This window comes from Prunus mume, linkage group LG3, assembly GCF_029339155.1.
Source record: "Prunus mume cultivar Tortuosa linkage group LG3, ASM2933915v1, whole genome shotgun sequence".
NCBI lineage: Eukaryota > Viridiplantae > Streptophyta > Magnoliopsida > Rosales > Rosaceae > Prunus > Prunus mume.
The window spans coordinates 2,473,497-2,498,019 of NC_142700.1; the positions used below are offsets into that span (position 1 = coordinate 2,473,497).

At 35.6% G+C, this 24,523-nt stretch overlaps 2 protein-coding genes and 2 long non-coding RNA genes across 5 annotated transcripts; 2 read left to right on the forward strand and 2 right to left on the reverse strand.

Moving 5' to 3' along the window:
* Positions 1 to 5,623: 5,623 nt before the first annotated feature.
* Positions 5,624 to 7,635, forward strand: LOC103324723 (monothiol glutaredoxin-S17-like). The gene is made up of 3 exons (XM_008226815.3): positions 5,624 to 5,856; positions 5,966 to 6,040; positions 6,421 to 7,635. Exons 1-3 carry the CDS (start codon positions 5,686 to 5,688, stop codon positions 7,429 to 7,431), a joined length of 1,257 nt encoding a protein of 418 aa, XP_008225037.2. The 5' UTR covers positions 5,624 to 5,685; the 3' UTR covers positions 7,432 to 7,635.
* Positions 7,636 to 11,219: 3,584 nt separating this feature from the next.
* On the reverse strand, positions 11,220 to 12,389 carry LOC103324724 (uncharacterized). Its single transcript, XR_016125688.1, has 3 exons — positions 12,254 to 12,389; positions 11,785 to 11,877; positions 11,220 to 11,565 (listed from the first exon to the last, which is right to left on the reverse strand). It is a non-coding gene; the product is annotated as an uncharacterized LOC103324724 (long non-coding RNA).
* Positions 12,390 to 16,961: 4,572 nt separating this feature from the next.
* LOC103324830 (uncharacterized) lies at positions 16,962 to 18,939 on the reverse strand. Of its 2 annotated transcripts, XM_008226942.3 has the most exons (4): positions 18,752 to 18,939; positions 18,084 to 18,152; positions 17,647 to 17,781; positions 16,962 to 17,442 (listed from the first exon to the last, which is right to left on the reverse strand). In XM_008226942.3, exons 1-4 carry the CDS (start codon positions 18,804 to 18,806, stop codon positions 17,147 to 17,149), a joined length of 555 nt encoding a protein of 184 aa, XP_008225164.2. In that variant the 5' UTR covers positions 18,807 to 18,939; the 3' UTR covers positions 16,962 to 17,146. The 2 variants fall into 2 exon arrangements, with proteins under 2 accessions (XP_008225164.2, XP_016648784.2); XM_016793298.2 differs by lacking the exon at positions 18,084 to 18,152 and having other exon boundaries at positions 18,752 to 18,936.
* Positions 18,940 to 23,084: 4,145 nt separating this feature from the next.
* LOC103324727 (uncharacterized) lies at positions 23,085 to 24,315 on the forward strand. The gene is made up of 3 exons (XR_016125687.1): positions 23,085 to 23,285; positions 23,440 to 23,582; positions 23,836 to 24,315. It is a non-coding gene; the product is annotated as an uncharacterized LOC103324727 (long non-coding RNA).
* The last annotated feature ends 208 nt before the right edge of the window (positions 24,316 to 24,523 follow it).

Sequence of the window (24,523 nt, forward strand, 5' to 3'; positions counted from 1 at the left end):
AACCATTAACATTTTCTAGATTAACCCATGCATTACATGAACCATCAAAATCTATATAATCTACACACAAATATAACACAAACTGTGAACTAAAACCAAAATGTAACAAAAGATAAAAGTTTTAAGGATTTCGAAGTTTCTATATGCGTAGCCCACAAAATTAATGTCCTTAGAGGAGAGCATCTGCAAAATGGAGAGAAAATAATGGAAAGATTTGAAAAGATTTGGGGGTAGCAAATTGTATATACAAATTAGCGACAATAGCAAGAAGAGACAAAACTCAAAAGCTTACCTTTCTCCAGGGACCAGTTTTGGATGAACTCTGAGTTTGGGAGCCAGACTGCAGATCAAAAATTAGTATAAATCAAATTATCAGAAATATGATGTGCTCGACACAGGTAGCTTCACAACTCCACAGAATTGAGGCATATCTATACCTTTAGCTTTAGGACAGTTGATTTGGTATTTTGCTCTGGCTTCTTGGACCCAAGTCCAACAATCTTTTCCCTTTCCATATCGCTGTATATCCATCCACATCCAGCAGCACAAAACAGATATTAAATAAAAAAACACACATTATTAGACACAAAGATCGGATGTCAAATATGAATAGCACAACAGATTATAAGAAATATAAATTTTAACAAGACACAAATATGACTGTACGGTACCCAAAATAAAAAAAGAAGGGATAATTCATCTTCATCACCTTATTTCCAAATGATACCCAAATAATTTTATTTTTGCAGTAGCACTACTCCAAATAATTTTATTTTAGTTTTTTATTCCCAAATGATACCCAATACATGAAAGCTTCACACTATGTTAATTTTTGTAGGACAGGAAAATATTGGACAATGAGTTGGAGGTTGTTGAGGGAATGAATCTAGACAGGGGCTACATATCCCCTTATTTCGTCACCAACCAGAAAAATCAGAAATGTGTAAGTTCTAGTTTGACTCAGCGATAACTATGTCTTGAAACTGTTAGAGGCCTGCTCGCTAAAGTTAGCAGCACCTCAAGTCCCTTTTTGCTTGATGCTGATTATCTTCAAACTTGTGTATGTGCTGATAGGAATTGGAAAATCCTCTAATCATAATCCATGAGAAGAAAATCTCAAGTGTTAATGATGTCAACAAGATGTTCTGGTTGACGATTAAGTTGAACCCAAAATTTATGATTGTTTTCCACTTTCTTTAATGCTAAATCGACGTGGCAGTCTTCTTCAAAATGTAGGAGTCGAATGATGAATTTTTTATTCTTCCTTATGACAACACTCTGTTTATATCCTTCGAACTCTTCTATGAATGATTCATGCACTTTTATGTTCAACTCATGTACATATGCGCCATCGGTGTTGTTCCAAAGAGTGAACAACGAAGAAGAAAGATCATTACCCAAATGATCGTAATGATCAAAAAGCACTTGCAGAACTTGTTGGTTATATTCCTCGTTGTAGCCTAATGGTTTCATTTCAACCACACGCATAATACCACCGCTCATCTCATCAAAAAGAGATACATATGATAAAGTCCTTTTCATAAGGTTCAATATTTCTTCTCTACTGTTGTTGCCTGGTTTGTAATGTTGCCTCCAATACAATGCAGCACGTTCACCACCGGATCCATTCACAACAAGTTCGTGACGAGTGGATTCTATAATAAAATCCTCTTTACTAACTTTATATATATGAGGATCAAATCTCTCATCCTTTTGCTCCCATCCAATTATAAGAGGAGACCCATCAAAAGAATTTGATTGGACGTCGATATACTTCTTGGCTTCTCGTGCTGCAAAATGGATGCCTAAATCTTCTATCTCATCTACTGCAAAATGGATGCCTAATAAATCTTCTATCTCATCTATTTCCATTGCATCTTTCGTATTTCTCATATGTTCCATCACTTCTTTCAAATTTTCCATCTTCCTCTTCACATAAGTTAATGTATTTGAACAATCTATGGCATTTCCTGCCATAGCTCCAAGTATGTTGTAATCATTAATTCTAAATAATTTCCCTGCTGTTTCTGATATTATAAATCCTTTGTCCATCCCACTTGTAGCCCTCGAATCCACACCAACAAAGATTTTATCATCACATATAATGGCGAGGTTTGTTATGCCCCATTCCTTTACCTGTGTAAAAATTAGAATTTTATTAGTATTGTTTGTCTTTCCTAAATTAAGCAATTTAGGCAATTAGAATGAAGTAATTCACAAGATATTAAAAAAATGCTTAATAATAAATAAGATAAGAAAGATAAAAAAAGAAGAAAGAAAGAAAAAAAGCGACAAGCCCCACCAACACACCCCCCACCACAACCCAACCCTTCCCCATCGCTGACTACCGCCCCCAACCCATGGCCTCTATTCCCTGCCCATCTAGCCACCCCGAATTCTCCTCCGCAATGGTAAAAAACTATAGAAAAACAACGGCAAATAAAAATTAAAAAAAACGAAGCAAAAGAGCCAAAAACCCCAAATCAGAAATCGGAGAATGGCAGAAATCACAAAGTAAGGTTTTTTTTATTTTTTATTTTATTATTTTATATTGAAAAGGGAAAATTACAAGCATAAACCTCGAAGTAAGTTGATCATATAGAATATACGTGCGGGCATATTTTATGATTAAGTAATTAAAAGATAAGATTTTTTTTTTTGGTGCTTAAAATAAGAAAAAAAAGATCAAGTGGATAGTATAAGTAGGTATGGTACATTTAACCAACGAAAAAGAAGAAGTACGTACGACATTAAATAAATAAATAAAAGAAAAAAGTAGTGGTAATGGTCACAAACCTTGAAATCTTGATTGGTTTTCTCCAAGTATTCCTTTTCTGAAACTGAGTTTTGCAATTCTTGGTTGATCATAGAATATGCATTTGCCATTCCCATGTCCGACTGAAGTGTATCAATACAACAGAGCAAAAGTTCAACCCGCTACAATCGCAAATTTGTTGTTGAAAAAGAAAGATGAACATAAAATTAATACCAGCAGTCATCCTTTTATAAGAGAGACTTGTTCTGTTTAGGGAAGGAAAAAAATCTTACCCACTAAGACGGAGAAAAAAAGGGGAAACAAAAGGTTTGGCTAAAAAAAAAAAAAAAAAACAGGAAACATAAGGAATATGCACAAACCACGCAGAGCGTGAAAATTTTCCTTGCACGAAACACATTGACAAACTCCGAATTAAGAAATTCGATAGCTTCAACAATCAACATTCAACGCCTCTGAAAACCAGTTTGTATCCGGGTAGGTTTTTTTTTTCTCCTTTGTAGTGGATTCTGCATTGAAAGGGTTAAGGGAAGAAGGAACCTTTAGTTTGGCATTCCATATTCCATATTCCTCTTCCTCTTTTTGTTTTCTATTTGGCATAATTTTTCCTTCCGTAGGTCATGAAATCTGGGGAATTCTTTCGTAATGAAAGACAATCCTAACAATAGCTTTATGAAAATATGATAACTTTATGTGATTAGCATTTTTAGCAACGTTTCTTTTACTCTTTTTTAAATGTCAGCATTTCTATTACATTATTCCACAGTTCCTTCCAAGTTTTAATCGTTTATGATCAATGTGTGTGTACGCTACATTTTTTCATTGCCATCTCCAGAACCTCCTCTACTATCAGTAGAGGACTAGCAGCTCATGAGCCAAATGTTTTTCCACAAAGCAACTAGAGGGTCTTAAACTCAAACAGAGATCAATTACAAACCAAAAATATGGAATAATGCGTATGATGGCCCTGCCTTATTGTTAGTATTTGACAAATATTGAAGTTTGTTCGGCATTTAAACCCAAAGGTCACTATCAACGACATTGTTCTTGCTTTCTATTAAAAAATAAATATAAAGGAAACACATCTTTAAGATGCAAAAATAGAATAGACCATGTGTTGCAAATTGCAATTCACTTGCCATAATAGCTCTCAGACCCCAACTCCCATCATCAAAAGAAATATGTTTCGCGCGCCTATCAAGCTTGGGAATCGCGCGTCCATCTTTACCACAACATGACTCGTTTTTAAAGAAAGTCTTTCTTGGTACCTCATGTGTATTAATTGTTTTTAGTTGGCTGTTGTATGCAGGTTTTTATTTTTGTTTTGTTCTTAATATTGGTTGTTCAATCATTCATTAAAAACAATCCCAAAAATAAAAACGGACAAGCTTGGCACCAAATACAGATGACAATAGTGAAGCAGAAGAAAATTAAAGTAAACTCACCTGCTAAACTTTGGAAAGTTCGGTGACTATTTGATCATTGTATTTTAAAATGTGTGGCCCGTTTTAAGCTTTTGGATGAGTTTAAAATGATGTGGCATGCATAGAGTAAAAGCCAAGCAGAGTAGATCCTAGAAGAGGATTCGGATCTAGTTCATAAGGATCCCGAAACTCTACATTTAGCTTCTATGCATTTACCCGCATTTCAGTAAATCTAAACTGCTCAACCAATCTAACGACTAAACACACGAGATGTCATTAAACTTTTTAAACATATTTTTTATTTTTTTTTAAATTTCCAAAACCGATGTTAACCCTAGCTTAACACCGTTAAGGTTAGACTAAACTAACGCGAGTGTACTTTTTTTTTTTTTTTTTTCTCTCAATCACGAGTGTCCTTCCTGGTTTTTTCTTTTACTTAGAATTTCTATATTAGTTGTCATGCTTAGGTGTAAAACTGTCCAAGATGTTCTGTTTGGGATTTTTTGGGATCACAATGTTGTGGCAGTTAGTAGTCTAATTGTTGGTTTTTTCAATGAAGGGCAAAATGCGGGTAAATGCACAGAAGCAAAATGCGGGTAAATGCACAGAAGCTAAATGTGTTTGAACAATGCTTCATACTTGGCTTATGTTTTTTTCCGTTTAGCTTTTGAAGCTGCTGCATATGAAGAATCGATTAAGTGGACTAAAGGGGAAAATGCCGGAACAATACTAATACAATTAGACAGTAGTAATCGGAAAAATTTAACTTTCACAAGAAAGTAATAATGAAATCAAGTCGCTCACAAAATTGAGATTATAAATTTATGAATGATCAACAATCAAATTGTCGGTTAGAAGAATACACAATTAGAAGGTTGCACAAGAGAAAGTAATGCTATAGGAGCCCTAATCCCAGTTCACACAACTATCAGGCCCAAAAAATTAAAATACCCATATGCCCAACTTCAATTCACCAATTAATATTTTAATATCGTGAGCAAGGAATGAATCACAGAAGGAAATCAATAATGAGAGATGTCATGCTTCTTCTTTATTTTGGTTGGAGATATATGCTAATTTACGCCAATTTATCTTTTTATTATTTTTTTAAATTTGATATGGAACGTCTTGGTTGGAAGGAATATGTTTTTCAAATATAAAAATAAGGAAGTTATGAAAGTTCTATAAAAATCAAATCAGGTAGCACAATTAGTTACCCAATACGTTATTTTAACTTTCTCTCTTTTTTCTTTTTTTTAATATTTAAATTTAACTTTTATTATTTGATTCCTTATTAACCGACGTATCTGAAAGGGTATTTCCTAGTATCTGAAAGTTTCCCTAAACTCTGCGTTGGCCTTTATATATAATGCTCTTTGCGTTTTCTTTCTCCTTCACTCTCTCTTTGTTTGACCTAAAAAAAACTCTCTCTCTCTCTCTAAATTTTGTGCATTTAGGGCTTAGAAGTTATAAAAGACTCCGTTATCGATGGGTGGCTCAGCGAAGGATGTGCAATCCAAGAAGGAGCTTGATAGCGTGGTTCACAGTGGTGCACCCGTTGTTCTGCAGTTCTGGGCCTCGAGTTGTGAGGCTTCGAAGCACATGGACGAGGTCTTTGCCCACCTCTCTACTGATTTCCCTCATGCCCATTTCTTAAGGGTACGTATTCTTCTCATCTCTATCTGGGGTTTTTTTTTTCCTGGTCTTTTGTATGTGTGTGTGCTGGTGTTTTTTTTTTTAATCTCCAATTGATGATAAAATATTGTAGGTTGAAGCAGAAGAACAGCCTGAGATATTCGGGGCTTATTCGGTTCGTGATGTGCCCTACTTTGCCTTTGTGAAGGTATGCTTATTTGGTATAGTCTATTCATGTTTCCTTTTTGATTTGATGCTGGCTGATTTTGAGTAAGCATAGTTAGGTCGTCGGATGTGAGGCCGGCATGCAATAACAAAGTTCTGCATTTAGATAATAAGGTTCTGTTGAATGTTTTGTCACATGATTTATGATCATTGATCAACTGTTTTGAAGATGTAGAACTTACGTGTCACATGCAATATGAATAAATGGAAACGTGTGCAAGCATGAATTGAGTTATGATTGGAAAAAGAATTTTGCTGTTAGATGAACTTTTGTAACTAATATCGTTGTTGGCTTGGGTTCTTCCGATTGTTCTGTATCTGTTCTTCTCTTGGTCATTTTTTGTTTGTGCTTTTTTGGGTCAGGATGGAAAGGTCGCTGATACATTAGAAGGTGCAGATCCATCTATTTTGGCCAATAAAGTTGCTAGGGTTGCCGGGTCAGTTAAGCCTGGAGAACCTGATGCTCCTGCTCCTGCCAGTCTTGAGACAGTCCACGAGTTAGCAAAAGAAAATGGATCTTCCCAGAAGAAAGAGCAAATTCAAGCACAAAATGGCCTTGATGATGCCTTGAAAAGGCGGCTGCAACAGCTGATTGACTCTAATCCACTCATGCTTTTCATGAAAGGAAGCCCTGAGGAGCCCAAATGTAACGTTAGCCGAATTGCCATTGACATTTTGAAGCGAAAGAAGGTCAAATTTGGAAGTTTCGATGTTCTTACGGACATTGAAGTCATGGAGGGGATAAAGAGGTATTCTAACTGGCCAATAATACCGCAGATTTACTACAAAGGGAAGCCCCGTGGTTGGTGTGACATAGAGAGTTTAATGCGTCATAGTGGTGAATTAGAGGAAGTTCCCAGAGACCATGGAATTGATACTGCTGATTCTACTGGGGCGAAGATAACTGAATTAGAGGAAGTTTCCAGAGAACATGGAATGGATACTACTGATTCTGCTGGGGCAAAGGTAACTGAAGCTGGAAGTGGAAAGAGTAGACTCTCAGCATCTACTGGATCTTCTCACGAGCAGATGCAAGTTCAAGTGCAAAATATTTGTCAAAAAAGAATTCAAGTGCAAAATGGCCTTGATGATGCCTTGAAAAGGCGGTTGCAGCAACTGATTGACTCTAATCCAATCATGCTTTTCATGAAAGGAACCCCTGAGGAGCCCAAATGTAAATTGAGCAAATTCGCCATTGACATGTTGAAGGAAGAGAAGATCAAATTTGCAAGTTTCGATGTTCTTTCAGACAATGAAGTCATGGAGGGAATACAGAAGTATTCCAACTGGCCAACATTACCGCAGCTTTACATAGAAGGGAAGGGTAGTGGTTTGCGTCACATACGAACTTTAAAGTGTGGTTTTCGTGAATAAGAGGAAGCTTCCAGAGACCATGAAATCAACTCACAGAATTAGAATACACAACTGAATACCTGTAGACTGAATTTTTTATATAATGTATTCAGCTTGTGAATGGCAATATTCTATCAGTTAACTTATAATCTCTGGATTTACGTATGATTCTTACCCTTTTTGGTTTCTAATAATTAATGGCATTGTTTCCTAGGTCTTTATCTACATAAATTTTTTTCTTCTGCCTCCAATGATAAAAAGTCTTTTAATCTTTCTAATGGGATTAAAAATACTTCTGAGAAGAGCTCACGTATATATCAGAGCAGCCGATTTTTTTCTACTGCTCGCTCCGTATATTCTATATCCAATTCGGAAACTACCAGCACCTCCATGGCTGATACTTATTAAGTGAAGACGAGACTCAATTCTTCCTTATATATATGGTTCATCCAGTGATACATCAAGCCATTTAAATGGTGGAACCTGTAGGGAAGAAAAGACCAAACTCTGTGTTGTATTTTGTCATCTTCCACATTTCCCCAGTATTCCAAGCCAGTCCTAATTTCATCATTGGGCCACTTGTATGTCAAAAATTTCAGACAACGAAAGATGCTATGTAATTATAGACACCCTTGTACCTGTGCTGCAGATTAGTTTCTTGTGTTTTCTTATGATAAAAAAATATATATATTGGGACATTTTATCACTGTCACACTTTTAAGTTATTATGGTATCCCCTCCAGATCAAGACAACACCTAATTTGTACCGGGGAAATAATCCAACCGGGGATTGTTTGACTAGTCCACATGGAAGAGTTCTCAATTGACCATGTGGCTAGGGAACGATTAGTCTAATCGGGGGACTAACTCTCAGCCAGCACGTACAGCCGAATCCTCAAGACTCGCGGTGACAAGTCCTACGCGTAGATTACCCAGCTAAAGGTCTACGAAACACCCCGTCAAGGGTGCCCGGGTTCCGACATTTCCAAGTATCTCAAGTTTCCATATCCAAAGTTCCAAATCCGGGAAGGTACATAGGGGTGCTTATAGCACTTCAAACTGACCTTCTAATCTCATTTTTTTTCCACAACCTCACGTCAACAACCCAAGTACCCCACATATAGCCAAACATAGATATAAATTCTCAAGATTCATATATATATATATATATATATATATATAAAACTCAAGATACTCAAATATGCCAAAACCCAAATGTATATTACAAATGCTTGATAAAAACACTAAGCTCATGAGTATATTCGTAATCACTGTTGTACCAGATAGAGAACAACGAATTGGAAAGAGGAGTGGCGAAATCATTGTAATGATAAAAAAAAAAAAGCACATTTAGAACCGATTGGTGATATAACTCATAATAGCCTAATGGTTTCAACTCAACCACACGTATAATACCACCGCTATTTTCATAAAAAATGGCTGCAAATAATAAAGCCCTTTTCATAAGTTCGAAAATTTCTTCTCTATTGTTGCCTTTCTTGTAAACCTCATAATAAAAATAAGCATGTTAACCACCGGATCCATTCACAAGTGCTTCGTAAGGAGTGGATTTTTCGATAAGTTCAGATGTACTAACGAGATATGTAAGAGGATGATAGCGCTCATCCTTTTTCTCCCATCCAACTATAAGAGCACGCCCATCAAATTTCGTTACAAAATTGCAATATCTCCAGGCTTCTAGTGCTGCAAGACGGATGCCTACATATGGTTCCCTATGTATTTCCACTGGATATTTCATCCTTTCCTTCACATAATAAGTTAACATTTCAGTGCATTGACTGTTATCTCCTGCAATGACTGCAAGTATATTGTCACTGATTGTAAATAATTTCTTTGCTTTTTCATCAAGTATAAACCCTTTTCTTTGACCACATGTAACCCTGGTATTGACACCAACTAAGATTGTATCATCACATATAACCTCGAGGTTTGTGGCACCTCGTCCCTTTCCCTGCATAAAAATTTGAATAATTTGTTCTTGTTGTTCCTGAATTAAACAATTAAGGCAACGAGAATGCAGTAATTGAAAAGACATTAAAGACATTACACCAACAAAAAAAAAACAAAGAGGAAGATGATTGGTATGTAGTTGTTTACATAAGAAATAGGTTGAAAGAAGACGTACGGCAGCAAATATTTAGGCTTAATAATAAATAAGATAACAAAGATAACAAAGAAGAAAGAAAGAAAGAAAAAAAAAAACCGACAAGCCCCACCAACACACCCCCCACCACAACCCAACCCTTCCCCATCGCTGACTACCGCCCCCAACCCATGGCCTCCATTCCCTGCCCATCTAGCCACCCCGATTTCTCCTCCGCAGTGGTAAAAAACTATAGAAAAAACAACGGCAACTAAAAATAAAAACGAAGCAAAAAAACCCCAAATCGGAAATCGGAGATTGGCAGAAACCACGAAGTAGGTATGATACATTTAACCAACAGAAAAAAAAAGTACGTACGACATAAAAAAAAGTAGTGGTAATGGTCGCAAACCTTGAACTCTTGATTGGTTTTCTCCAAGTATTCCTTTTCTGAAACTGAGTTTTGCAATTCTTGGTTGATCATAGAATATGCATTTGCCATTCCCATGTTCGACTGAAGTGTATCAATGCAACAGAGCAAAAGTTCAACCCGCTACAATCACAAATTTGTTGTTGAAAAAGAAAGATGAACATAAAATATTTTTCATCCAAATTAATAGCAGCAGTCATCCTTTTATAAGAGAGGACTTGTTCTGTTTAGGGAAAGGAAAAAAATCTTACCCATAAGACGGGGAAAAAAACAAGGAGCTAAACAGGAAACAAAAGGTTTGGCCAAAAAAAAGGGGAAACAAAAGGTTTGGGTAAAAAAAAAAAAAACAGGAAACAAAAGGAATATGGCCAAACCACGCAGAGCGTAAAAATTTGCCTTGCTCGAAACGCATTGACAAACCCCGAATTAAGAAATTCGATAGCTTCAACAATAAACATTCAACGCCTCTGAAAACCAGTTTGTATCCTAGCACTGACCAAGTTGATGTGTATGTTGGTGGTGCTGAACATGATGTTCGCCATTTAAAGTTGTTTCTATATAATGAAGTAATTTTTGCGAATACATGTTTCTAATGCTTTGCTTTGCAGGTTCAATAATATATATTGCTTACACGAACTCTGATGGGAATTTTATCTCTGCTGCGGACTCTGAGACGTCAGTTGAATATCAGCAAGAACTAGTACCAGAGGAAAAGGTACTTTCCTTGGATCCTTCCGGGTAGTTTTTTTTCTTCTATGTAGTGGATTCTGTATTGAAAGGGTTAAGGGAAGAAGAAACCTTTAGTTTGGCATTCCATATTCCATATTCCTCTTCCTCTTTTTGTTTTCTCTTTGACATAATTTTTCCTTCTGTAGGTCATGAAATCTGGGGAATTCTTTCGTAATGAAAGACAATCCTAACAATAGCTTTATGAAAATATGATAACTTTATGTGAATAGCATTTTTTGCAACGTTTCTTTTACTCTTTTTTAAATGTCAGCACTTCTATTGCATTATTCCACAGTTCCTTCCAAGTTTTAATCGTTTATGATCAATGTGTGTGGACACTAAATTTTTTTATTGCCATATCCAGAACCTCCTCTACTATCAGTAGAGGACTAGCAGCTCATGAGCCAAGTGTTGAGGGTCTTAAACTCAAACAGAGATCAATTACAAACCGAAAATATGGAATAATGCGTTTGATGGCACTGCCTTATTGTAAGTATTTGACAAATATTGAAGTTTGTTCGGCCTTTAAACCCAAAGGTCACTATCAACAACATTGTTCTTGCTTTCTATTAAAAAATAAATATAAAGGAAAGACATCTTTAAGATGCATAAATAGAATAGACCATGTGTTGCAAATTGCAATTTACTTGCGATAATAGCTCTCAGACCCGAACTCCATCATCCAAAGAAACATGTTTCGCGAGCCTACCAATCTTGGGAATCGCCCGCCCCTCGTCTTTACCACAACATGACTCTTTTTTAAAGAAGAGTCCACAAACCTTACATATTACATCGCAATTACTACCAACTTTTGCATTCTTTGGGACACTGACCATGTATGGGCAATTTGACCAATAATGTTCATCCACCTTCAAACAAAACTTACATTCACCTGTGTTCAATTTGTATATCCCTTATTAAATACCACAATAAAAATAACTAGTAAACAAAATAAAAGAGATTGAATATGTCATAAGAAGAGGAAAAAAAAAGAATTTATGATCAAACATATGGAAATGGAGAAGAGGGAGGCAAGGGTTTGGGGAATGGAGAAGGGTATCAAATTTATTTATTTATTTATTTTTGTTTCTCTTCAAAATCAAAAGCATACCACGAGGAATAGGAGGGCCCCATAGGAAAGAAAAAAAAGTAGCACATTCTTCATGCGTTAGTTTTCCAATCCTTGGTATTTCAACCTCGCTACCTGTTTGCAATTACCAATTTGTCTATCAACAATCCAAATCAATTATAGCTTAATTTGATCAATTAGCAAAGCTTTGCCACCATCTGCAAATATTTTCCAAAAATAAAAGAGAAAGGTGCAACACGAAAATATTTTGTTGAGAAATACAAAGTAATTCCTCTAAATTAGGACTCAAAAATAGTTTTTCTCGAAAATTAATTCCAAGGTCAATTAGAAGTAGAATATTGTACGAGATGAAATTCTACTAGAACCAAAACGTAAGTATTTTTCATTGTAAAAGGGAATTTATCATACACAAAATCTTAGGCATGTAATCAAAATTGCACATAATCTTTGTCACAAACCTTTAAATTAAACGAACAAAAAAAAAACATACTGATTGGCTTTGGCCCGTGGATTTGCATAAGTGGAGACACAAGGCCGTCGTCCATGGCTGTGTGTGCGCGAAAGAGAAAAATGCCGCTTGGGATTTGGGGTCAATTTGTGAGAGAAAAGAGATGGGTAGGGGGTTCTTATATAGGCTTCACTGGGCTGCGTAACTCTGACGTCTATAGGAATCCTGCGCGTCCTCACCCCGCAAATATAGAAAGTAATTTAAATATTAAATAATAATAAAAAGGTTGCGTTTATTTCAAGTCAAGTCAAAACAACCGATCTAGACGAGCTTCCTTTTTGAGTTTTCAATCTCTGAAGCGCTCTTTCTTGGAGGTGCGCTCTTTCTAGGAAGGAGGTGGTCGACTCGAGGCCGCCGTCAATTCTTGCCATGTCGACTTTGATGGAGGAGGCACAGGAATTTGGGGAGATGATGGAGCATTTGGACGAGGTGAATTTCGCTTTGAATGGGCTTAAGAAGAATCTTGCACGATGATAGCTCTAAGAAAAGAAGCCATATGTATCAAATCAATATAAAGCAAATGGGAATTAATTCCAGAGCTTCAAAGCCCGTATATATCGGCCTGTTTCAATGGGCAGTGAATTGTTTAAAGCATTATTGGGAAACATTACGTGAAGAAACACCATCAGCAACCAAACCCTTGAATTTGGACTCTAAGGTGTTGCTGCCGATGTCAGAAATGCGCCAGTATAAAAAAAGTTCTGGCATCCTGAGTTTATAAACAGAAAATGTGGTGTTGAGACATGTTTGCATATACATGGAGATATCAGTACAAGCTGCTTCTTCTTTTTAATCATGGATTGAGTCCAACAAAAACACGACATTGGAAGTGTTTTCGAGAAATTAGCTCAAATATTTTAAAAAAACTTGAAGTGAATGACAAAGCTGGAATAAGGTTGAATAAAAGTTATAATTCAATGTTGGTTGAAGTGGGCGGACATGAGAACATGAAATGTTTAGAGAAGGATTGTAGAAATTATATTGAGAAGGTTAGGTGCTTACGACTTGGGGAAGGAGATGCTACTGCAATTCTAAAGTACTTTACAAATAAGCAGGCTCATAATTCAAATTTTCTATGCAATTTATTTAGATGAAGATTGTCGTTTAAGAAATGTGTTTTGGGCAAATGCAAGGAGTAGGGCAGCGTATGAAGAATTTGGTGATATTGTTACGTTTGACACAACATATTTGACTAATAAGTATGATATGCCATTTGCTCCATTTGTGGGTGTCAATCATCACGGTCAATCAATTTTACTCAGATGTGGATTGATTTCAAATGAAAACACTGAAACATTTATTTGGTTATTTAAATCTTGGCTTGCATGTATGTCTGGGCAAGCTCCGAGTGGAATAATTACAGATCAAGACAAAGCAATGAAAAATGCAATTGCAAAAGTCTTTCCTAAGACTAGGCATCGATTGTGCTTGTGGCATATAATGAAGAAAGTTCATGAAAAGTTGAAAAGTTACAAGAAATATGAGTCCATTAGACTTTCCTTGGATAACATTGTGTATGACTCATTTACTCGTTATGAATTTGGATAGGCATAAGGAGGAAATATGGATATCTCCGTTCAATTGGCACCCTCATTGATTATCCTAGCAATATAAACAAATCAGGATTTGAAATTTTCTTTTATGGACCATGAATCAAATCTTATGACTCAAATTTGATAATTTATCCATAGATCATAAAAGAGTAAAAGCTTCTCACTTATGTTTTCATACTTGCAGGTTCTAACTGATTCAGAACAAAAAAAGGTTAAAATTATTTTAAAAGGCATGAAAAGAAATAATGGAGAATGACCATAAGTCATCAATGGAGGAGAATGAACATGAAAATATAGCATCCCAATCAAAAAAAGAATTGATAGAAAAAAAAATCATAATACTCACCAATAACCAGAGGAGGGACAATGGAGTGCCAATTGATGGTGTAGGAGGATAGCGAATGAAGAAGGCGAGAGGAGACGGGGACTGTAGAAGAGGAGAGGAACGAAGGAGAGGAGTAGGGAGAACCAGTGTTCACGTTGGCTGGGTTTCACATTCGCTGGGTTTTTCTATTTCCTTTTCTTTTTTCTTTTTCTTTTTTGCCAATTGATAAATGCTAAAAGAAATAAAAAATTGAAATAATTTTAATTGATGTGGCTGTCCACCTCAGCTGCCACATAAGATGGTATATGATGTGATATACAAAATGTGATAAGAGTAGCATTACTCTGGAATTTATGGCAAACAACATAAAAGCGCATTCCTTTTTCTTTTTCTTTTATTGTATGCATTCCCATCTTCAACCATAGAGAGATAGGACTGCATATAGAAGGAGTCGAATTAGATATTACAGGAGATTTTTTTCCTAAGCCTTTTGCATAGAAGACTACAATTATTTAAAAACATTTAAAATAATAAAAAATCTCATTATTTGTTAAATTGTAATTAACATTTAATCTTCTTGAACCTTTTGCATTAACTGTAGAGTATCATTTCAATGGACATTAGTTCGAAGAAAAAGAACCATTCCATGGTCGCAAGTAAATGCAGAAGGAATGGAATACACCAAAATTTTCTGATGGGTTGATGTCATGTCAGGAAAGAAAGAAAGGAGTCTGATATCCAAGCATTAGAAAGCTTGTACTGACAAAATTTGCTAAACTGAAGGAGTCGTTGAAAAAGAAGAAGCAGGTACTACTACCCTTCTCTCTCTCTCTCTCTCTCTCTCTCTCTCTCTCTCTCATCCTTGAAAAATAAAAAGAAGAAGCTTGTACTGATATCTCCATCTCCATGTGTACATATATGTGCAACATATGTCTCAAAATCACAATTTCTATTTATAAACTCAGCATGACAGAACTTTCAGTGTTCTAAGAAAGACTCTTGGCTCATTTCTGGAGAGTACTTCAGACAAGGACATCCCGGCTGATGATTGAATGAACATTCAACTGTTTGAGCTCAAGTCTGCAGTTACTTTTTCCCCCTAAAAGATGTTACGTTTATTAATACTTGCAATATGATATGATATATACATGGTTTTGCCATAGATGTAAAGTTGAATTTCATATACAGTACCACATTTTACATGCTGCATGTGCAAATTGTTTAAAATCAGTCACAAATTAATTCACAAATTTTCCTCTGTACAATTTCGAGGCACGCCTCACATAAGCAGTTTAATGAACAGGATTCGCAGGGGGAGGTGGTTGCCCCTGTTGAACAGACCATGGAGGGCGCTTGTTGTGTTCCTACAGATAAAAACATTTCACATCCAGTCATACCTATGAAACACAAGCAATTGCATTCTGATCTATTTACAACAACTATATACAAAAGACAATACATGTTGTTTCTTTTTTGAGAAATTCTAGCATTGCATTCATAATTCAGTCAAAAAAGCTACTAGTCACGATTCACGAAGGACCAATACAAACTAGTCACAAAGGGCCATTACAACAACGGAGCGGTCTAACATCTGGTGCGCCTCCACTAACGATCACACATGATCGAAGAAATTCTGGCATAGGCATCCCAACTAAGATTACAAACTCAAAATAATCAAAAAGAGATAAAACTTGAAAAAAACTAAATCATAACAATACAAATAAAACTCTCACAATAGAGAGATGAAAAGCTCTCACAAAAGAGAGGTGAAAAGCTCTTACAAAATGAGAGGTGAAAAGCTCTCACAAAAGGAGAGGTGAAAACTACATAGAGAACCCAAAGAGTCTCTGTAACTCATTCCGAACATAAAGAAACCACAAAAATGATGGTGGCGGAGAGAGGGGGCAAGAGTTTCAACTTCTCCTTTGAAACACCCCCCACCCAAAAAAACAAAAACCCAATACATGTTGTTGTTTCAAAAGTGTTTTCTTATTATTCTCCCTTACAACAATTAGTATTGGCAACACCCTGCGACGCGGACAATCATATGTATAATTGGAAATTATGTACCTATAAGTTATAGAAATAGTTTGGTTGATGACATCATAACAACTTTTTAGGATAGTGATTAAGTTCACATGCACTTGATGGGGGATCAAAATCAAACCTTTTCTTTCTCTTATGCTGAATTGGGCAAGTTAATCTTGTGCAAGGTATGCGAGGTTTGGTTCCCCTATGTGCTGCTACTTGGATTCACTGGCAGATGATGAAACAAAGGTTTCTGGCACTCGATCCACAATGGCAGCTCACCTGGATAATTCTCAGGTTGAAACAAAGGTTTCTGCAATTCTGTAATTGATAGCTACTTTTTAAGTAGAATGAGATAATATTTTGTTTATACTCAGTGTGTTTAAGAATATTAGGTTTCTTACAGCTTGCTAATTTTTATCTTTGTTTAAGCAGGATATCGGAATTCATGCTAGGCACGTCAGCAATGTGTCTGCAGTGGATAGTGGTCAGTCATATTTCTGTTTCTTGCATGATTTAGTCCCTTGTCTCATTTTTTTTATAATTATCTTATTTTGTTATCTTTGAAGAATTAAATGATGACTATGGGAGTCCAATTTGGAAGAATAGAGTAGAGAGTTGGAAGGATAAAAAGAGCAACAAGAAAAAGGGTACACCTAAGGAGGAAAAAGTGGCTCAAATTCCACCTGAGCAGAAGATGACAGAGAACCAGTAAGTACAATTAAAACTTGGGTGATTTATTGTATGCAGTCAATCTCATACAACATAGGGATACAGGGCCACATGTAGGAGTCAAATTAAATATTGCAGGAGATCTACTCATAAAGTGAGTTACTCTACAAGTCTACGAAGATTACAATTATTTAAAAACATTTAAAATAAAAATTCTAAAAATTTGTTGAAATTGAAATTAACATTTAATCTTTGCTTTAACTTTTAGAGTACCATTAACTCTCCATTCTCTACCATTTAAATGGAAACAACAGAACCAGTATAAGGGTCCAAATAAGATTTCCCCTCGCGGCTCGGACATGTAAAAATCAAGTGTTCACCTATCTTCCGACAATGTAAACAATTCATAAGAATTGCACATCCATCGCTTTGGCCACAAACGCCACAACATGAGTCTCTAAAGAGGCAACCACACAAATTACAAACTACCACACACCTCTTGCCAACAATTGCATTCTTTGGGACATGATACCTGTAAGAGCATGTTTGCGAAAAGTGATCACCCACCTTTAAACAAAACTGACATTCACGACCTGTGTGCAATATGTTGATCCATTGTTAAATGCAATAAAAGCAATAAAAAGAATCAATTATTATTATTATTATTATTTTTAAACAATGAATGAATGAAGATGATAAAACTCAAAAATCAGTATTGTGAGCACATTACATAAAATAACAACAAATACATAGATGTTATAAGAGATTTTTTTTGGTCCATAAAATCAAAAGCTTACCAATAAGTTTTTCAGAATTCGACTCATCAGAATCCAACTCATCAGAATCCCAGTCATCAGAATCCCACTCATCAGAATCCGACTCATCAACCTCCGACTCATCTTCAGCCTCCGACTCATCATCAGACTCGCTACCTGTTTCCATGCAATTATATTGTTAAATACACAAAGAAAAAAGTGATGATGTCAAAGAAGTTAGAAGGAATGACATCTATGATCCCATCAACAAATAACAATATTATTAAATATCAGCTATATCATGCGCACACCAAAATAACTTGGCTGGAAAAAATCATCTTCGAAAATTGATTCAAAATTTTGGCATAGTATAGATGTTAAGTCATAAGGGATTAAAAAAAAAAAAGAAGGAATATATGTAAATATAGAAGTTGTAGGCGCATTTTTTTGTTTGTTTGTCCCTAAAATCAAAAGCTTACCAATAAGTTCAACAACCTCCGATTCAACAACCTTTGATTCAACAATATCTGATTCAATACCTTGGCTTCCTGTTTTCATGCAATTACATTGTTAAATACAAAAGTAGAAAGATGAAGATGCCAAAGAAGTTAGAAGGAATGACATCCATCAACAAATAACAATATTATTAAATATCATCTACATACCAAAATAACTTAAATGGAAAAAATTATCTTCAAAAACCGATTCAAAATTTTGGCATAATATATATCCTCCATAATTACACCAACAAAAATAATATTAAAATAACACTTTGATTTTACCAAAGCCATGCCAATGATACATGGAGAAAATGTCATATGCAACATGCTTCCACCTAACACAACCATGATAAATCAATTATATTTTAATTTGATCAATTAGCAAAGCCATGCCACCATCTTCAATTATTTCCCAAAAATAAAAGAAAAACGTGCAACACATATTTTGTTGCGAAATACTTTCCTCAAAAATAATTTTTCTCTAAAAGTAAACAAATAGAAGCAGGATATTGTACGAAATTCTACTAGAACCAAAGCGAGAGTATTCTCATAGGGAATTTATCATACACAAAATCTAAGGCATATAATTAAATTGCACATAATCTTCGTCACAAACCCTTAAATTAAACGAAAGAGGAAAAACATACTGATTGACTTTGGCCGGTGGATTTGCAAAAGTGGAGACACAAGGCCGCCGTCCATGACTGTGTGTGCTCGGAAGGGGAAAACGCCGCTTTGGATTTAGGGTAAATATAAAGCTGCCGCTTGAGATTTAGGGTAAATTGTGAGAGAAAAGAGACGGGGTTATTATATAGGCTTCAGTGGGCTGTGTAATCCTAACGTCTATAGGAATTCTGGTACAACACAGACTCCGCGTCCTCACTTAGAAGGTTTTACTATTTTCCGAAAAAGAAAAAAAATGGTTTTACTATTTTAACATTTAAAAAACGGTTTTTTATAATTTGGAAGCCTAATAACAATGTCGACCGCCAAAGCGAGTAAAATTGTACACATAGGAAAGGGAAGGTGGAGCCAAGTGATATGGCAGTGTCATGTATGCATATGAATCGTGGCTTCGACGACCTCTCTTAAGTAGTTGGATACAATTGCCAGGAATGTAATCAATGTTACTGCTTCCAGAGACCATGAAATCAACTCACAGAATTAGAATACACAACTGACTACCTGTAGACTGAATTTTTTATATAATGTATTCAGCTTGTGAGTGGCAATATTCTATCAGTTAACTTATAATCTCTAGAGTTATGTATGATTCTTACTCTTTTTGGTTTCTAATAATAAATGGCATTGTTTCCTAGGTCTTTATCTACATAAATTTTTTTCTTCTGCCTCCAATGATGAAAAGTCTTTTAATCTTTCTAATGGGATTAAAAATGCTTCTGAGAAGAGCTCACGTATATATCACAAATTTGTTGTTGAAAAAGAAAGATGAACATAAAATATTTTTCATCCAAATTAATACCAGCAGTCATCCTTTCATAAGCGAGGACTTGTTCTGTTTAGGGAAAGGAAAAAAAATCTTGCCCATAAGACGGGGAAAAAAACAAGGAGCTAAACAGGAAACAAAAGGTGTGGCAAAAAAAAAAAGGGGAAACAAAAGGTTTGCGTTAAAAAAAAAACAAACAAACAAAACAAAAGGAAACAAAAGGAATATGGCCAAACCACGCAGAGCGTAAAAAGTTGATGTGTATGTTGGTCGTGCTGAACATGCTGTTCGCCATTTAAAGTTGTTTCTGTATAATGAAGTAATTTTTGTGAATACATGTTTCTAATGCTTTGCTTTGCAGGTTCAATAATATATATTGCTTACACGGACTCTGATGGGAATTTTATCTCTGCTGCGGACTCTGAGACATCAGTTGAAAATCAGCAAGAACTAGTCCAGAGGAAAAGGTACTTTTCTTGGATCCTTCCGAGTAGTGTTTTTTCTTCTATGTAGTGGATTCTGTATTGAAAGGGTTAAGGGAAGAAGGAACCTTTAGTTTGGCATTCCATATTCCATATTCCTCTTCCTCTTCCTCTTTTTGTTTTCTCTTTGACATAATTTTTCCTTCTGTAGGTCATGAAATCTGGGGAATTCTTTCGTAATGAAAGACAATCCTAACAAAATAGCTTTATGAAAATATGATCACTTTATGTGAATAGCATTTTTTGCAACGTTTCCTTTACTCTTTTTTAAAATGTCAGCACTTCTATTGCATTATTCCGCAGTTCCTTCCAAGTTTTAATCGTTTATGATCAATGTGTGTAGACACTACATTTTTTTATTGCCATCTCCAGAACCTCCTCTACTATCAGTAGAGGACTAGCAGCTCATGAGCCAAATGTTGAGGGTCTTAAACTCAAACAGAGATCAATTACAAACCGAAAATATGGAATAATGCGTATGATGGCACTGCCTTATTGTAAGTATTTGACAAATATTGAAGTTTGTCCGGCCTTTAAACCCAAAGGTCATTATCAACAACATTGTTCTTGCTTTCTATTAAAACATAAATATAAAGGAAAGACATCTTTAAGATAAATAGAATAGACCACCATGTGTTGCAAATTGCAATTCACTTGCGATAATAGCTCTCAGACCCGATCTCCATCATCCAAAGAAACATGTTTCGTGCCCCTCTCAATCTTGGGAATCGCGCGCCCTTCATCTTTACCACAACATGACTCTTTTTTAAAGAAGCGTCCACAAACCTTACATATTACATCGCAATTACTACCAACTTTTGCATTCTTTGGGACACTGACCATGTATGGGCAATTTGACCAATAATGTTCATCCACCTTCAAACAAAACTTACATTCACCTATATTCAATTTGAAGATCCCTTATTAAATACCACAATAAAAATAACTAGTAAACAAAATAAAAGAGATTGAATATGGCTTAAGAAGAGGGGAAAAAAAGAATTTATGATCAAACATATGTAAATGGGGAAGAGGGAGGCAAGGGTAAGGGTATCAAATTTATTTATTTATTTATTTTTGTTTCTCTTCAAAATCAAAAGCATACCAGGAGGAATAGGAGGGCCCCAGAGGAAAGAAGAAAAAGTTAGACATTCTTCATGCGTTAGTTTTCCAACCTTTGGTATTTCAACTTTGATACCTGTTTGCAGTTAACAATTTGTCTATCAACAATCCAAATCAATTATAGCTTAATTTGATCAATTAGCAGAGCTTTGCCACCATCTGCAAATATTTTCCAAAAATAAAAGAGAAAGGTGCAACACGAATATTTTGTTGAGAAATACAAAGTAATTCCTCTAAATTAGGACTCAAAAATAGTTTTTCTCGAAAAGTAATTCCAAGTCAAATAAGTAGAATATTGTACAAGATGAAATTCTACTATAACCAAAACGCAAGTATTTTTCATTGTAAAAATGGAATTTGTCATACACAAAATCCGAGGCATGTAATCAAAATTGCACATAATCTTTGTCACAAACCCTTAAATTAAACGAAAACGGAAAAACATACTGATTGGCTTTGGCTGGTGGATTTGCATAAGTGGAGACACAAGGCCGTTGTCCATGGCTGTGTGTGCGCGAAAGAGAAAAATGCCGCTTGGGATTTAGGGTAAATAGAAATTTGCCGCTTGGGATTTACGGTCAATTTGTGAGAGAAAAGAGATGGGGTTCGTTTTGTTTTCAAGAGAGGGGGTTCTTATAGGCTTCAGTGGGCAGCGTAACCCTGACGTACGTCTATAGGAATCTTGTGCTTCCTCACCCCGCAAATATAGAAAGTAATTTAAATATTTTTTTTATTTTTAAAAAGGGTTGCATTTATTTCAAGTCAAGTCATAACAACCGATCTAGACGAGCTTCCTTTTTGAGTTTTCAATCTCTGAAGCGCTCTTTCTTGGAGGTGCGCTCTTTCTCGGAAGGAGGTGGTCGAGAACTGGAGGCCGCAGTCAATTCTCGCCACGTCGACTTTGATGGAGGAGGTACAGGAATTTGGGGAGATGATGGAGCATTTGGACGTGGTGAATATCGCTTTGAATGGGCTTTAGAAGAATCTTGCATGATGAAAGCTCTAAGAAAAGAAGCCATATGTATCAAATCAATATAAAGCAAATGGGAATTAATTCAGTGGCGGTGAATTGTTTAAAGCATTATTGGGAAACATTACGTGAAGAAAACACCATCAGCAACCAAACCCTTGAAGTTGGACTCTAAGGTGTTGCTGCCGATGTCGGAAATGCGCCAGTATAAAAAAAGTTCTGGCATCCTGAGTTTATAAACAGAAAATGTGGTGTTGAGACATGTTTGCATATACATGGAGATATCAGTACAAGCTGCTTCTTCTTTTTATAAGACTCCTATATGCAGCCCTATCTTTCTATGGTTGGAGATGGGAATGCGTACAATAAAAGAAAAAGAAAAAAGAATGCGCTTTTATTTCGTCTGCCACAAATTCCACAGCCATGCATTGCATCGTATGATTTTGTCTGTCTACATGGTGTTTTGTTTAAATGAATTGCAATTTGTAGCACATGTATATTATCTTATGCTCGAAAAATAAGGAGTTTAAATACAATATAGTTGTAAGTTAACAGACCAGTCAAATAAAATCGTACACAGAAAAGCTGTCAACTAGGCATGAATGACCATTGTTAGCGCAAACTTGAAAATAAAAGGAAACTTAAAACAAAGGAAAAAACCACATTAATTACCTTCCTTTATTTGAGACCCTAAATCACCAAATAAAGAGTATTCCTGCTCTAGTTGAGAAAACGAAAAATCCGAAACCAAATCAAAACTAGAAATAAATGCCATGCTTATTACAGATACGTGCATTAGGGTCTATTAGTTTTTAATGATAATTTATTATTTAATCAACACTGAAATGGAAAAAATAATATTGCTTAATATGGTCATAATAGGGTTGGTTATTCAATCAAGCCAAACCGCCTATATAACATGTAAGTAAGAAACGCCCCTCTTCATTCTCTCACAGTTCACCCTAAACCCAAACCGCCCGTCCTTTTTTCTCTCACAACCGCAAAGCCAAACACCAAGATCTACACAGCCATGGACAACGTCTCATCTTTGGAGTGCCTGAAATTCGATTCCCAGTCGAAGGTGCTCTGTAAGGACGGCGGCGGAAAGGACCTTTTATCTTCAGCTATGGTCCCCATCAACTGCGATACGCCAATAACCTGTATGTATGCTTTTCCTTTTAAAGATATGATTTCTCCGGCAGTTGTTTTGGTGTTTGTATAACGTCAGCCAATAACCCATCATGGAATCAATGAAATACCGTCAGCCAATTATTTTTTCTGTTTGCATTTAACAATGTAATTGGGTGGAAACAGGGAGCGAGGCTTATGAATCCGAGACTGATGATTCCGAGGTTGATGAATCCGAGGCTGATGTATCTGAAACTGATGAATCGAGGCTGATTATTCGGATACTGATGATTCGGAGACTGATGATTCAGAGACTGAAAAACTTATTAGTAAGCTTTTGATTTTAGGGACAAAGAAAAAAAATATAAAAATGAGCCTATATTTACATATATTTGTTTTTTTTTTTTAATCTCTTATGACATAACATCTACATATTTGTTGTTATTCTACGTAATGTGCTCACAATATTGATTTTTTAGTTTTATCATCTTCATTCATTCATTTTTTAAAAAAATAAAAATAAAAATGATTATTTTTATTGCTTTTATTGTATTTAACAATGGATTAACATATTGCACACAGGTCATGAATGTAGGTATTGTTTAAAGGTGGGTGATCACTTTACGCAAGTATGCCCTTACAGGAATAATGTCCCAGAGAACGCAATTGTTGGCAAGAGGTGTGTGGTAATTTGTCATTGTTGTGGGTGCCACTTTAGAGACTCACGTTGTTCCAGATGTGGCGGAAGCGATGGATTCGCAATTCTCATGAATTGTATACATTGTGGGAATTATGGTGAACACATGACTTATATGTGTCCGAACCGCAAGCCGAGTCCCCACTTATGTTCCTTGTGACCCTAATACTAGTTCTTGGTTTTTCAATTTAAATAGTAGTAGAGAACGGAGGGTTAACTTTACTCTAAAATTTAAAGTAAAGATTAAATGTTAATTTCAATTTAACAAATATTTAGATTTTTTATTTAAATTTTTTAAAATAATTGCAATCTTCGTAGACATGTAGAGCAACTCACTCCATGACTATATTTCCTGCAATATTTAATTCAACTCCTACATGTGCCATGTATCCCAATGTTGAATGAGATTGACTGCAAAAAAAAAAGCCTTTTATGTCGTTTGCTATCAATGTCATGCTTTTGTTTACATTGGGTTTTGTTTTTATCGCAAATGAATTGCAATTTGCAGCACATGATATATAATTATAAATAAAATTGTACATATAGGAAAGGGAAGGTGGGGCCAAGTGATAT